This window comes from Propithecus coquereli, unplaced genomic scaffold, assembly GCF_000956105.1.
Source record: "Propithecus coquereli isolate 6110/MARCELLA unplaced genomic scaffold, Pcoq_1.0 Scaffold619, whole genome shotgun sequence".
In the NCBI taxonomy this organism is placed as follows: Eukaryota; Metazoa; Chordata; class Mammalia; order Primates; family Indriidae; genus Propithecus; species Propithecus coquereli.
In genome coordinates, this window is record NW_012152163.1 from 385079 (window position 1) to 400452 (window position 15374).

At 41.8% G+C, this 15374-nt stretch overlaps 1 protein-coding gene across 1 annotated transcript in view; it reads left to right on the forward strand.

Moving 5' to 3' along the window:
- The first annotated feature begins 2882 nt into the window (after nucleotides 1-2882).
- The window catches only part of SIMC1 (SUMO-interacting motifs containing 1), an 84967-nt gene continuing 72475 nt past the window's right edge, over nucleotides 2883-15374 (forward strand). The window contains exons 1-2 of the mRNA XM_012659475.1: nucleotides 2883-3120; nucleotides 3281-3600. Coding sequence (XP_012514929.1) covers nucleotides 2883-3120; nucleotides 3281-3600 — 558 coding nt within the window. The remainder of the gene's footprint in view (nucleotides 3121-3280; nucleotides 3601-15374) is intronic.

A 15374-nucleotide genomic window follows, 5' to 3' on the forward strand; every position in this document is an offset into this window, starting at 1 on the left:
AGAGCCTAGATTTACCTTTAAATTTATATGCATTTAATGTATTTACTATATATATTTTTATGTGATCTAGAAGAATACATATAAATTCATATTTATCTTTATATTTAGAAGTTTATAGTGTTATGGGACTGAATGTTTGTATTCCCCCAAAATTCATACATTGAAGTCCTAACCCTCAATGTGATGCTATTTAGAGATGGGGCCTTTGGAAGGTAATTAGAGCTAGATTAGGTAATGAGGGTGGCGCTCTAATGATGGGATTAGTGGCCTTGTAAGAAGAGGAAAAGGGAGAGAATCTCTCCCTGTGTGCAAGCACTGAGGAAATGCCATGTGAGAACACAGTGACAAGTTGGCCATCTGCAACCCAAGGAGAGAGCAGCCCTCACCAGAACCAAACTGGCCAGCATCTTGCTCTTAGACTTCCCAGCCTCCAGAACTGTGAGAAAAGAAATTTCTCTTGTTTAAGCCAGCAAGTCTATGGTATTTTGTTATGGCAGCTCAAGCTGACTAAAAGGCTTCCTATGTGTTGTTAGGAAGCCACTGAAGGAGATGATCTTAAAGATCACTTTGGCTGAATGCAGAGAAAGGAATGAAAAAGGACAAGAGTAGATTCAGAAAGGCTAAACAGGAAGCTACGACAGTAGACTGGGCCAGAGGTGATCTTAGCTTGGCTAGAATCGTAACAGTAGAGGCCAAAAGAAGTGAAGGGATACAAGAGATATTTAGGAGGTAAAATAAGTAGGACTTGATGAAGGAAAGGCAGAAATCAAGCACAATACTGAGGTTTCTCATTTGAGCAATTGCTGGCTGGTGGTACCCTCACTCATAAGACAGGGGACACAGAAGGAAAGTAGGCTTTTTTGAGCGAAAGATTATATGCAGGGTTGCAGAGGGTAGCAGGGGTGAGCTCAGTTTTAGACATATTCAACTTGAGATGCCTAAGAGCTTCAATAAACATTTGTATTTGGATATATAAACCAGAGCTTTAAGGACAGGGCTGGGCTGGAGATAAACTCGTGGGGGTCACTGGCATATAAATGATCATTGAAGCCACGGAAATAGTTGAGATTGTACAGAGAGAAGGTACAGTGTGTGAAGGTGGCCCATGTCAGAACTCTGAGGGACATCAAGATTTAAGCAGTAGAGGAATAGGAATCATCAGCAAAGGAAACTAAAAAAAGTGGTAAGAGAAGTACAGAGGCACAGAAGCCTAGAGAAGACAGTGTTTCAAAAAGCAGGGAGTTAAACAAACTAAATGTTTAAATGGCATTAGGTGGAGACAATGAATCCTTTCACAACAAGGATGATTTCACGCACTGGGGACCAGAACATCTGAAATCTGTGGGCCATAAACTCTCTGTGCACCAGACCAGTGGTTCTCAGGGTGTGATCCCCAGACTAGCAGCATCAGCATCATTCCAACTTGCTGGAAATGCAAATTTGGAGGGTCCAAGCCCCCAAATTCAGCTTCTCAATCAGAAACTCTGGTGTGTAGCCCAGCAATCTGTGTTTTAGCAGGCCTTCTGGGTGATTCTGTTGCTCACTGGAATTTCAGAACCACCGCATTAGGCAGTGTTAGAGAGCATCTGATAACCATTCCTTGAAGAACAAATCCCCCAAAGAAAAACACATTTTTCTTTGGCTCTCTTAACATATTTTGCAAATTTGTTGGAGCCTGAGCAGCAGAATTTTGTCAATACCCCACATTTATTGTACTAGTAGTTGTTTTGATTTTAATGTTCCTGCCCTACAACCAACCAACCAACCAGCCAACTATCTACCGCTTCCTCTTTTGGGGATATCTTTTTTCATCTTTATAACCTCTGCTTATTCGTGGCCTCTGCTTCCTCGTGGCTGCTCTTTGTGCACTTTTTCAGCTTCTAATCCTGCTACCAACTGAACAACTCTCTAAATCTCACAATTTAAATTCCTGAGAGACATACATTGTCAGTGCAACTGCAAACTGGTACAATTTAGAAGGGTCGTTTGACATCATTTATCAAAACAATAACAAAGGGCCGCAGTGGCTCACGCCTGTAATCCTAGCACTCTGGGAGGCCGAGGCGGGCGGATTGTTTGAGCTCAGGAGTTCGAGATCAGCCCGAGCAAGAGCGAGATCCCGTCTCTACTAAAAACAGAAAGAAATTAATCGGACAACTAAAAATATATAGAAAAAATTAGCTGGGCATGGTGGCGCATGCCTGTAGTCCCAGCTACTCGGGAGGCTGAGGCAGAAGGATCGCTTGAGCCCAGGAGTGTGACGTTGCTGTGAGCTAGGATGACGCCACAGCACTCACTCTAGCCCAGGCAACAGAGTGAGACTCTGTTTCAAAAAAAAAGAAAAAAACAATAACAAAAGCATGGCCTTTGACCCAATAATTCCACTTGTAGGAATTTATCCTACAGATATCCTTGCACATGTGCACAGAGAAGTGGGGTCTCTCTCCCCTACCTCTACCAGAAGCCGGGCCACCCACCCTCAGTCAGCCAGTCTGTCAGCAAGTCTGTCAGTTGGGGACCCCTCTACCTAGTCACTCAGAGGCCAGGTCGGCCACCCTCGAGGGACCCCTCTCTCGGTCAGTCAGTCAAGGCCCGCTCAGTGAGAGAGGCCGGTTCACACCTGGGCCAGGGAGGGTTGGCCACACCTCCCTTCACACTTTCGTCAGTTGGAAGCCGGTGGGGAAGCCTCAGTGTCTCAGCGTCTCGCACGCCCCAAACACCGGCCCAAGCCGGCCGCGACTCCTTTCTCCTTCTCTTCCCTTCGGGAGCCGCCAAGCACGGAGAGCTCGGCCCTGACCCGGCGGCCTCACGCCGGCGGGCGGGACGGGGCGGGGCCGGAGGGGGCGGGGCGCGGGGCGGGAAGGGGCGGGGCCGGCGGGGTGATGGCCTGGGTTACCGCCGCCGCCACCGCTTCGGCTGCAGGAACCGAAGTCGCCGCCGCCGTCTGGCTTGCCGGCCGCTCGCGCGCTGGCTCGGCCGGGTCCCGTAGCCATGGAGGACTTTATCGTGATCTCGGACGACAGCGGCTCCGAGAGCTCCGGAGGGACCCGCTCGGGCCGGGCGCGGAGGCTCCGCCGGGCCCTGACCCGGACCCCCGGCGCGCTGCCCCGCCGGACCGTGGTGAGTGACTGAGCCGCCGCTCGCCGAGCCCGGCCGCGGCCGGAGCGTCGCCTCGCCTGGGGTCTTGCGTCTTCGCGACCCTCGGCAGGGCCCGCCGCCCCTGGCGCCGCCGCCGCTCGCCCCTTGGCGCCTCACAGCTGCGGCGTCTTCCCGCCTTAAGCCTTCCCGGCCTCTCTCGGGCCGGAGGAGCGCGGCAGGGCCCGGCCGGGCCTCCCCGGCTTAATCCCTTCAGCCCGCGCGAGCTGCGGCTGGAAAGCGGCCGGCGGGCGAGCACATGGACGACGGCCGGGGCGCCTGGTGCGGGGCCTGCCGGAGTCCCGGGCGGCGGCGGTCTCAGGCCGGGGCCGCGGGCGTCCCCAGAGCTTTGGCGGGGGTGGGTGTCCTGGGGGGCCGGGCCGCAGCCCCAACCTGGACCTCGGGGCTGGAGCGCGGGAGCGTGTAATTGTTTGGCCTGTGGTGGGCACAGATGTGTGCGGGGAGGTAACAGGAGCCCAGGCTGGGAGGGAGGGAAGCGCGGGCCTGGGCCATGTGGTGGCTGTTCTCCAAGGCCTGGCTGCCGGGGGCCGAGTTTGGAGTTGTGCAGGAGGGCGATTTGTCTTGCTCAGCAAACATTTCCCGTGTACCACGCCTTGAGAGAATAGGGAGGGTAACGTCGTGCACTGTTTCTTTGCCCTCAGGCCTCTTCATCTTTGTCTTTCCTGAGGGGGGGAATAAAACGTCTATGGTCCCTGCCTTTCAAGAATCCTCCACAGATTATTTATTGATCTCCTACTATGGACCAGATGTTCTAGGGGCTAGGGATACAACGGAGAACGCAACATCGGTGGTCCCTGTCATAAAGTGATATATGCGACAAGTGGTTATTGAGTAACCTACTCAAGAGGTCGGAGGTGGACAGCTTTCCATCAGAAGACCTCCAACAATCTCCCCAGCCTGCCAAAGCCACACCCCAGAAATAAAAGAATTGTCAAGCTGATGTTGTGTGGATAGTTGATACGGTTTAAGGCAAACATGCTTCACATGCACGTACTCCTTCAAGACAAGTCTCCTAGCTTCTGCTGCCCCGGTTTCCTTTTCAGCGAGTTTACTGCCCCTTCAGTGTTCCAGGTACAGTGCCAAGTGCTAGATGATCCCTGTAGAATGAACGGTATGCCACATGCAGTATTATATGTTCAAGCAAGAGGGATTCTTGCTTGAGGGATTCTCAGTACACCTCTAGTTGAGTTGGGCAGCTAACAAGGTGGACAGACAAGAGATTTTCAAGATAGAAATGACCTGACTTCATGAAGTGACTGGATATACTTAGTGCTGTGGTGGAGTGTGTAGGACATAATAGATCCACAATAAATATTTGTTGGATGAAAGAATGATTGAAGGAATGGGAGAGAAAGAGCAGGTTCAGATGGATGTTTGATAAGTAACGGTGAGTATAACAGTAGGAGCAGGCTCAGGGTAGAGGAGATGCCAAATTCAGGTTGGACCTGTTGGACTTAAGTGCTGATAGGAAATGCAGGTGGATGTGGCTGGCTTGGAGGAGTTAAACTCTGGAGAAAAGTCGGGAGATTTGGCAATCTTTCAACTGAAAAGGAGTGAAGGCGTAATAGTGACTGAGATCATCAAGGAAAAAGAGTACAGAGAGAAAAAAGGTGGGAGGAAAAAATACTCCAGAATAACTCAGAACTGCCTTTTCTCCTAGTTCCTTCTTTTCTGTTGGCCCTTCTCTCAGTCCCCCTTTAACTTTGTCCGTCCTACCTTGCTTCCTTTCCTCCTAGGTGTTGTCCATTCCCCCTCATCCTGGTCCAGCTTCCTTCTTTACTGGACAGATGTCATCCTTATCCCAGTCTGTTGTGGCCCTTCACACACATACATAGGTGTATTCTGTTCCCCTCCCCAAGACCACTCACCCAAGCATTTTGATCTTGAGCCTTTTCAGTTGCCTAGAAATAAAGGGCAAGTTCCAGAGAGCAGTACCCAGTTTAAATCTTGCTTCTCTGGATATTTACTGCAACTCTCTAAAAGCTCCAAGTTTGTTCTCCTATTATGTTTCTTGCAAATTAGATAAAGGTGGTGGATAACCACGTAAAAGATGAGAGGCATTGAGAGACTTGCAAGGTTATAAAGCCTAAAGCGCCTTTCTCTATCTTTTCCTGAAGGCTCTGAAGTCAGAGAGACCTCTGTTCAAATGAAGATCCCCCATATAGCAACTATTTGAGCTTTGGCAAGTTCTGTCTCCTCTCAACTTTTGAGCATGAGAACATTAACACCTACCTAGCAGGATTGTTACAAGGTTTTTAATGAGGCAAGGCAAAGAAAATGTCCAGCATAAATGATAGCTTTTGCTGCTCTTTGTGTTGCTTCTAAGCCAGGCCTGACCTTCTCAAGCTTGGCAGGCAATGAAATTAAAGAAACAACTTACATATATTTTTTCTGTTTTATTAATATTGACTAAGGGGAAATAACTTGCGTGAATTCAGGAAAAAAGAAGGCCATATCTAATACTGTTGACATTTCTGAACTCCTAGTTCTTAACCTGAGCTTTAGTCTTCATTGAGTTGATGAAATATGTCTGCTTTGGGTTGATTGGTTGGTTGGTTTGTTTATGAAAGCACAACATTTTCAGATAGTTAATTTTGGTTGACCTAATTATAAAAAACTTTGTAAATGTATAAGGAAGAAAATTTAAATTGCCCTTAATCTTACCATCCAAAGATAACCAGTATTAGTATTTTTATGTCTGTCTAAACTTTTACCAATAAATGCACATGTGCATTCATACATACCTGTATGTCTCCCATACATGTTTTTGCAAAAATGAAGTCTTGCTAAACATGTAGGGTGTTTTAGCTTGCCTTTTTCTGTTAATATATTTTGGATCTCTTTCCATACCAATAAATACATATCTTCATCAATATTTTTAATGTATTAATACTTCCTTGTACAAATTTATAATTGTATTTATGATCTCCTGTTAATAGATATCGTGCCTTAGTTTCTAAGTTTCCTCTATTATAAACAACCCAATGAGAAATTCCCTCAAAAATAATCTTTGTACCCTTGTTCATTTGTTTAGGATAAGTTCCTCTTAGAATTGAGATTGCTGAGTCAAAAGGTGTGCCCGCTTTCACGGTTTTTGATATATACAATTGACCCTTGAACAACTTGGGGGATTAGGGGTGCCAACCCCTCACATAATCTAAAATTCACGTGTAAATTTTTTTTTTTTTTTGAGACAGGCTCTCTCTGTTCCTCAGGCTAGAGTACAGTGGCATCATCATAGCTCACTGCAATCTCAAACTCCTGGACTCATGTGATCCTCCCGCCTTAGCCTCCTCGGTAGCTGGGACTACAGTCACACACCACCATGCCTGGCTAATTTTTTAATTTTTTATAGAGGCAAGGTCTCACTGTTGCCCAGCGAGAACTCCTGGCTTCAAGCAATTCTCCCACCTCGGCCTCACAAAGTGTTAGGATCATAGGCATGAGCCACCTGCCCAGCAAATTATATAACTTTTAATTCCCCAAAAACTTAACTACTAATAGCCTACTGTTGACTGGAGGCCTTACCAATACTATAAATAGTCGATTAATACATATTTTGTGTGATATATGTGTTATGTAAGAGTTATTAAAATAAGGAAGAGAAAATACATTTACAGTACTATACTGTGTTTATCAATACTGTTAGTTTACATTGTCTGTTTACAAGATGAATCGTCTGTCTGAAATGGTGAGCAACTGCAGTTGCAAACCTCAATCTGTGGCACATGTCAGGCAATTCAACTTTTTCTTGTAGTGTCATGACTTTGCTTCTTAGGAGCGCTTCCAGCATCACTAGTGGCACTTTGTATGAGTCCCCTGGTGTTATTCAGGGTTTACAGTATTGCACTAAACATGATGAAAAATACAAAAGAGCTGTGAAGTAAAAAAAGATTATTTTTTACTGTTGCTTTGGGAAAAACACTCCCTAACCCGTGCTTTCCTCTAAATTCCACAACAATCAACACAGAAGAGGACTTCTGTGACCAAATGTGGGATTTTTCCCCACATCCCAAGCAGCAGACACCAGCTGGGTATCCTCTAATTCAATTCTGACACTATCTACCTGAAGACAGTATAAGATCCCACAGGGTGAGGGCTCAGTCCCCATGACGGGGCTCCCACGCCCAGATACCAGTCGCAAGTCTAGGCCTCTAGGGCTTCTGACCAACCGGCTTCAAGTTTGGGTTCCCATGACCCTCTCTCCCTCTTTGGCTTCAATTAATTTACTGGAGCAGGTCACAGAACTCAGGAAAAATGTTTACCGATTTGTTATAATGGATATTACAAAGGATGCAACTGAAGAGATGCGTAGGGCAAGGTTTGGGGAAAGGGGTATGAAGCTTCCGAGCCCCCCTGGGCATGCCACCCTCCAGGAACGTCTTCATGTTCAGCTATGCAGAAGCTCTCTGAACCCGGTCACCTTGGGTTTTTATGGAGGCTTCATTACATAGGCATGATTGACAACCATGTAGAAATGTGACTAGACAAAAAGCACACGATCTAAACACAGCAAGGCCTGTCTGTTCAGATTCTTCCCGGCCCCTCTTTGTATTAATAGTATACCTTCCTCCAGAGTATGGGGCAGGACCTCCTCTGGAATGAGGGTCTTTTGACCCACAGTCAGATTGAAAAGAAGACAGGAGAAGGTCAAAGAGAGAGATTCTATCTCCTGAGGCCTAAAGTGCCACAACATTATAACAAGGACTATGGGAGTTAGGAAACTTCACAGGAACCACGGATGAAAACCAATGTATATTAATATCATAACATCACAACTGTGATGCAGTTTCCTAGAGGGATGAACTGCTCATGCTGAGATGATTAGCCTTCACAAGTGTTTTAAGTGGATACTTGCAATAGTTGAGCTTACCACAATAGCAGCAGGAGGTGTCTATGAAATTATTATAGTACAGTATGTACTACAGTTAATTTTATGCAGTTATTTAATACTGCATCTTTACATTTTATTTTGACTACAAATGTCACCATGTATTGTCTGTGTTAGCATGAGCAAGTTTTGATAAATTTTAACTTTTTATAATAGATTAATGTATATTTTATGGTAGTAAATGATAAAGTAGACTTGTATTTACATATATTTTATACATTCATGACACACCTAACTTTTTCTTAATTTTTTCAATATTTCTAGGCTACACAGTTCATTAGTGGGTTTTTTCAAATTGTCACAAACCTCCGAAATATTTTCTAATTTATTTATTGAAAAAAATCTGCATATAAGTGGACCCATGCAGTTCAAACCTGTGTTGTTCAAAAGTCAACTCTTGCCACATTTTCTACAGAAATTGTGCACTAATTATATTCTTGCCAATAATGCATGATCAGTCATATCCCTTTCTCCACTAACTAGTCATCCCTAGGTATTGTTACTTTATTCAATAAATATTTATTGAACATTTACTATATACCAGACACTCTTATAGGTGCTAGGAATACATCTGTGAACAAAACCACGTCCCTGCCCTTGTGGAGTTTTTATTTTAGTGAGGGGAGACAAGCAGTAAACAACCACATAAATGTAATGTCAGGTGATAATACACAGTGTTAGGAAGAAAAATAAGGGGTTTTTTGTTCTTTTAATCTTTGCTGATTTGAACCATAGTTTTAATTTTTTTCTTTGTGATTCATTTATTTAATAAATATTTATTCAGCACATGCTCTGACTCTGGGGGCCAGAGGTGAACAAGATGACAAAGGAACTATATTCTGTTGGGGAAAGATAGGCAGTAGACAAACCAACAAATAAGTGAAAAATACAGTAGAGAGTAACTTGGGTGGGGATGGGAGCATTAGGTTGTGTTTTCACAGAAGGCCTCTCTGAAGAGTTAATATGTGATCTGAGAACAGAGTGACAGAACAAACTTGTTAATGAAAAGATCTAGAGGGATAAGGTAGCAGCAAAGAGAACAGCAAAACCAAAGACTCAGAGGTGGGAATGAGCAGAACAGAAAGCCAGTGTGGCTGGAATGTAATGATTGAAGAAAGGCAGAGTCAGAAGAGATGAGAGGTAGGTGGGTTAGATTATAGGGCCTGGTAGACCACAATAAGGACTTCGGATATTATCATAATGCAGTAAGAAATATTTGAAGAGTTTAAGCAGGGCAGTGACATGTTTTGATTTATAATACATTTTTAAAAGATGACTTTAGCTACTGTGAAAAGAAAAGAGTGAAAAGTAGAGAGACCATATAATTTATCATCCAAGTAGGAATCATTTTGCAAATGAATGGGGGTGCTACATGGGAGGGTGTCAGATTCCAAACAAACCAGAAGCGTCGCCACCCTATTGTAAGGGGCCAAGAGTGGAATTAGGAAGATTGGTTAGAAGGTTGCTGCAGTAATCCAGGCCAGAGATAATTGTGGCTCAGGCTAGAGTAGAGGTACAGACTGGGAGAGTGGAGGGTTGTGGTAGATATTTAGTAAGTAAAATCAGTAGGTCCTGATAACTGGGATGTGGATAACAAGGGAAAAGAAGGAATTAAGAAGAAGGATGCCCGGTTTCTGGCCTGAGCAACTGAATGCATGTTGGTGTCATTGATTGAAATGAAGACGACTTGGCAGGAACAGGGTTGGAGGAAAGATTCAGAAGTTCTATGTTGAAGATGTAAAACTTATGATGCTTGTGGGATAGCCAACTGGAGATACCAGGTATGACATTTATACTGTTTGGAGGCCAAGGGAAAAGTCCTGACTAGAGATACAAATTTGGTCTCATTAGCACATAGGTTATAGTAAAGTCATTGGCCTGGATAAAATCATCCAGGCTGAGTCTACAAGAAGAGCATCCAGGACCTAGCCCAAGAGCACACACAGTGCTTAGCCCAGGTGCCGGCAAGGGAGGAGGAGTGGCTAGGGAGGTTGGAGATCAGGGAGTATGCTCGCATGTAGTAGAGCTGGACATCTTGCTTATGTTTGTTTGAGATATATATAGTGTGTGTGTGCAAATTCCCTATTCTTGTCCCTTGCCCATTTTTCTATTGGGGTGTTATAATATTTCTTACAAGTCTATCAATTCTACTTATATATTTAAAACTCTGTTATGGGTTGAAGTATGTCCCTCCAAAAGATGTGCTGAAGTCCTAACCTCCACTACCTCAGAATGTGACCTTATTTATTAATAAAAATAGGGTCATTGGCAGATGTAATCAGTGAAGATGAGATCATACAGAGTAGGGTGGACCCTTAATCCAATATGACTATTCTTATAAGAAGACAACGGGAAGACACAGGGGAACGCCATGTAACAACAGAGGCAGAAATTGGAGTTATACAACTGTAAGCCTAGGAACACCGAGGAATGCTGATATCACCAGAGCTAAGGAAAAAGCATGAAACAGATTCTCCCCTAGAGCTTTCAAAAGAACATGGCCCTGTAGAAACCTTGGTTTCAGACTTCTAGCCTACAGAACTGTGAGAGGATAAATTTCTGTTGTTTAAAGCCACCTAGTTTGTGGTAATTTATACTAGGAAACTAATACAGCTTCTCATGTCATACATGTTACGGTTTTCTTTCAACTTTTGATTTTAGTTAATTTTCTTTTCTTTTTTTTTTATTTCAGCATGTTATGGGGGTACAGATGATTAGGTTACGTATGGTGTAATTTTCTTTATAGAAGTTTTAAATTTTTATGTAGTCAATTCTATCACTCTTTTCCATTATAATTTCTTGTTGTCATACTTACGTCACCCTAAATTAAAGAAGGAGACTCCGTAAAAGAAAATGATATTTTCAGTAATGGGCATTGCAGTGGGTGTATGTGAGTCATAATACAGTATATGTGTATTCAGGGAGGTAAAGGAAGACAAAAGTTTTTAAAGGAAAAAGGAGGAGGATAATTGTTTTGAGATAGTTATCCTTGGCTACAAAGATTAACAATGGTAACAGTCCAAGGTTGGATAGGCAATTGCTGGGCAAATGTCCTCACAGAAATGTTTTTTTATGTAAGGTTTTGATGGCCTTTGTGTAAAGTTGTGGTTTTTACAGAGTCTTTTGTGATGGTTCTTATTATCAGGCATTTATGCATGAGAACCCTCTCTTCATGACCTTTCCTATCTCTATTTGTCAGAGTTTTCAACACAAATGACTCTGTTTTGACTCTGACAACATTTACATTTCCCCTTTTTGATCAAGATCTTTCTCCAAAAGCATCACCGATCAGTCAACCTGTAGTTAGGTTTTGATGTCTGTCCCTCAGTGCTAGGATGGACCTGTCTTGGGTTATTGGTCTGGTCCCATGTCAAAGGGAGTGATTGGCGACTAGGAGTCATTGTCAAAATCCTTTCAGCCACATTTGAGCAACAAGGAAGATTTGGAGGGAGTGGCTCTCAGGCTAAGTTTACCTGGAGTCCATTGTTAAGTTCAGTTTTGCCTGTTTCATAGGCGTTTGCTATCATCTCAAAGTGCTGGGCCAGCATTATTCTGTTAGGAGTTGTACTTCTGCAGAAATTGAACATTTTTGTTCAATTTTTAGGTAGAAAGTTTAAAAAGGAAAATACAAAGTAAATGATAATCTCAGTTTGCACAGTAGTTTTGAGCCATTAACCTAGGCTTAAAGGCAACTAATTGAATAAATCAAATGACCAGTGACCACAGGGAATTAGATGAGACCTGTTGTAACCATGCAGCCTGTTTTCTTATTTTGTGTATATGGGTCTTAACTTTCCCAGAGGAATTTATCCAGGAATAGCATATACTATTAGCAGTAGCATAGACATTTCCTTATTTAACCAATAGATAAGATAGGGTAATTTTATCATCCAGTATCCCATGACTGGGTTGAATTAAAGCAGAGTGAGTAACAGTTGTATTACAGATGTTGACAAAGTCACCCACTAGGTGAACTAAACAGGATCTCTTAAGTCTGTTTCTGTCAGATTACCAGCAGCAGCTACTAATTGTGAAATTTCTATTATACCATTATCCTGCCAATGAAAAAGGCAGGCATTAAGAGTGGTAGGAGTCTCATTATAATATGGAGTCTTGTTCCATATCATAATATCACACTTTAGAGAGCTTGGGAAAAGCTCTTTACAATGTGAAAATGTCAACTTCTCATCCTGGTTTGTAGTTTGAATGTCTCTGGTTATGGCATCAGGTGGTTTGGTGAACTTTCTGTGTGACTCATACATCAGACATGAGACTTGTCCCTTAAAATTCATTTCGTTTCAATTTACGGCTTCAGGAACAGAGTCATTCCCATTTGTAATAATTCTATGGAAGAAAGTTACAGTGGAGATCTCTAGAATAATTCAGAATCTACTCCAGTCTACAGGTATACAACAAGAATTTAAAAACAATGCACAGGAGGACCAGGCACGGTAGCTCACATCTGTAATCCCAGCACTTTGGGAGGCCGAGGCAGAAGGATTGCTTGAGCCCAGGAATTCAAGACCAGCCTGGGCAGCATAGCAAAACCCCGTCTCTACAAAAAATTAAAAAATGAGCTAGGCATGGAGCCAGGCATGGTGCCATGTGCCTGTAGCCCCAGCTGCTCAGGGGGCAGAGGCAGGAAGATTGCTCAAGCCCAGGAATTTGAGGCTACAGTGAGCTATGATTGCATCACTGCACTCCAGCCTGGGTGACAGAGCAAGTAATAGCTGGTGTGTTACAGCTTTCCTTTGGAAATACAACTTTTCTCTCTACAAGTAGTCCTGATTTTTATCAAAGAACATCAGAGTAAGACTAATTTGTAAAACAAGTTTAGTTTCATCAATTTTGGTCTGATTATATATATATAAGTGCAGTAAAGATAGCGATTGATTACATAGGAATCTCAGATTTAAAAACCTCTTGAGGCTTGGAAGGAAAACCAAGGCAGTCTTTAGATTTTACCTACAGTCCTGAGGGTCCTGAACCTGCCAAGAAGTAGCAGTTTTCACTTACTGTAAGGCTGGGAACCCTTCAAGTCAGGCATTCTATGCACATTCTCAAATATTTGATATTTCCAGACAAGGCTTTGGTAATATAACCAATGTTTCCAATTGTATACTGTTATAAAGAGAGAACAAATTCTTACCGAACTTATGCTAATAACCATATTGCCATAAAAAAATAAGAATATTCACAGATAGTTTAGAGGAATCAAGTAGGGATAAAAAGTAAATGTTTCCACCTTTGTCCACAGAAGTATACTTTACCAAATTGCTGTGAACTATAGATAGCTTAAGAGAAAAAGTTTCCTCAAAATCTGGAAAACAAAATATTTAAATAATAAATATTTAAAATAAACCAATAATGTTTCAGATAAAAGTCATAAAAGGATTATCTTCGTCAGTTCTTAATCTTATGTAATTAATTTTTGTTCTGCTTGATCTTGATTAGTTGTTTCACGAATTCATCAGTGTCTTCATTACAATTCTAAAAAAATTTTATTTAGTTCATTAACCTTAAAGTTATTAGAAACCTTTATTTAAGAGTACTTATTTAGAGTCTTTTCCACGAATCTGATCGCAAATTCTATTAAAGAAGAATCAAAACTGTGAATGAAGAGACTTAGAATAGCTATGGTTAAGAATCTGATGAAAGTCTATGATAACCACAAATTGACAAGGAAATTTGGTTGTATTTGTGGTTTATAACATAGTAAACAGAATTATGATTGATGACATACTAGATTTTTAAGAATTTTATATAATTTTGGAACATTCATATTAATAACATACCCACAAATGTAATTGAAAGAAGATCTAGCATCATTTATTTGACAGTGCTTTCCATACAATTTAACATCTCAAATAAGCCTGATTTAGTTCAATATCTCTCTTTTATAAACCTCTGAAAAGTTCTGAGGCCCTCTGGAACATTCCAAAGTTAGTTCGAAGTCAAGAAGACTTAATTTTGAATTTTATCCTGGGGAAGCTTGCTAAAAATATCAAAATATTCAAAACACTTGATCAGAATGATCATAGACTACTATGAATTAATAGTCATTCATTTAACCAGAGTGATAATCAAAGACTTGAAAAGCAATATAGAAAGTTACATGGATGTATAAAAAAAAAACCTTAACCCTTTCAGAGGTCAGTTTTCCTAAGTAATCTAAAAACCTAATAAAGACAACACAAGAAATTATCTTGATAAATGTAAACTCTTTAAGTCAGTTGCCAAAAGGTAAGAAAAACCTGTTGGAGTATGATTGGTTCTCCTTATGGGAAGCTTATTTAGATAACCTGGAAATCAAATCTGATGAAAAAGTACTTGAATTTATTCAGACACAGGAACAGTGTGTCTGAGGTTGTAGGTATGCAACACATTATAGAAGAATGTAAAAAAGAAAACTAGTACTTTGAGCAGGGGAATACAGTTGTCCCTCAGTATCCACAAGGGCTTGGTTCCAGGACTGCCTGCAGATACCGAAATCCAGGCATACTCAAGTAACACAGTTGGCCCTGCAGAAACTACAGATATGAAAAATCGGCCCTCTGTGTGTGTGTATATACACACACACACATACAAGGGTGGGTATATATATTCCAAGAATACTGTATTTTAAATTTGTGTTTGGAAAAAACTACGTATAAGTGGACCCGGGCAGTTCAAACCCATGTTGTTCAAGGATCAACTAACTATACATGGCTCTCAGTAAAAGCATGGGAAATTTTCTGGTTACACAGAACAATTGAGACACATCAAGAAAGGCCACGTACAGAATTAGGAGTAAAACATTGCTTTTCTAAGCCTTCAATACAGAATATTTCAGTGTTAGGCCTTAACAGCAGAGTTAGAACTGGAGAAAAAAAGTTACAGGAGATGATGGAAAAGTTAAGAGAGAGAATTCACCCCAGACAAGCAAAAATATATACCTTCTTAAGGGGAGAAAGAGGGTGAGCAGAAGGCAGTGATTTGACCTGCAAATCATATGCAGCAAGACAGTAGAAGTTGAACTGCTGAAATGTGAATCTGAAAAACTTCAAGAGGAAAATTCTACCTCGAGAAATGAAATTGTCATTCTAAATGAAGAATATAGCATTTTTAACCTGAAATTAGAGAAATTAAATGGAGACTGAAAAATGGGGAAAAGCTGCAGTTCAGAAGATGGTTGAAAATTTAAAGAAACAGATTTAAGAATTAAGTCAAAACCTCTTGCAAATTTTACTAAGAGCAGATCAATACTTCAAGAAAACCTTGTTCTAACATAGGGGACCAAAATTTTAGTTTTGTATCAATGTATGTGTGTGTGTATATGTATATATTT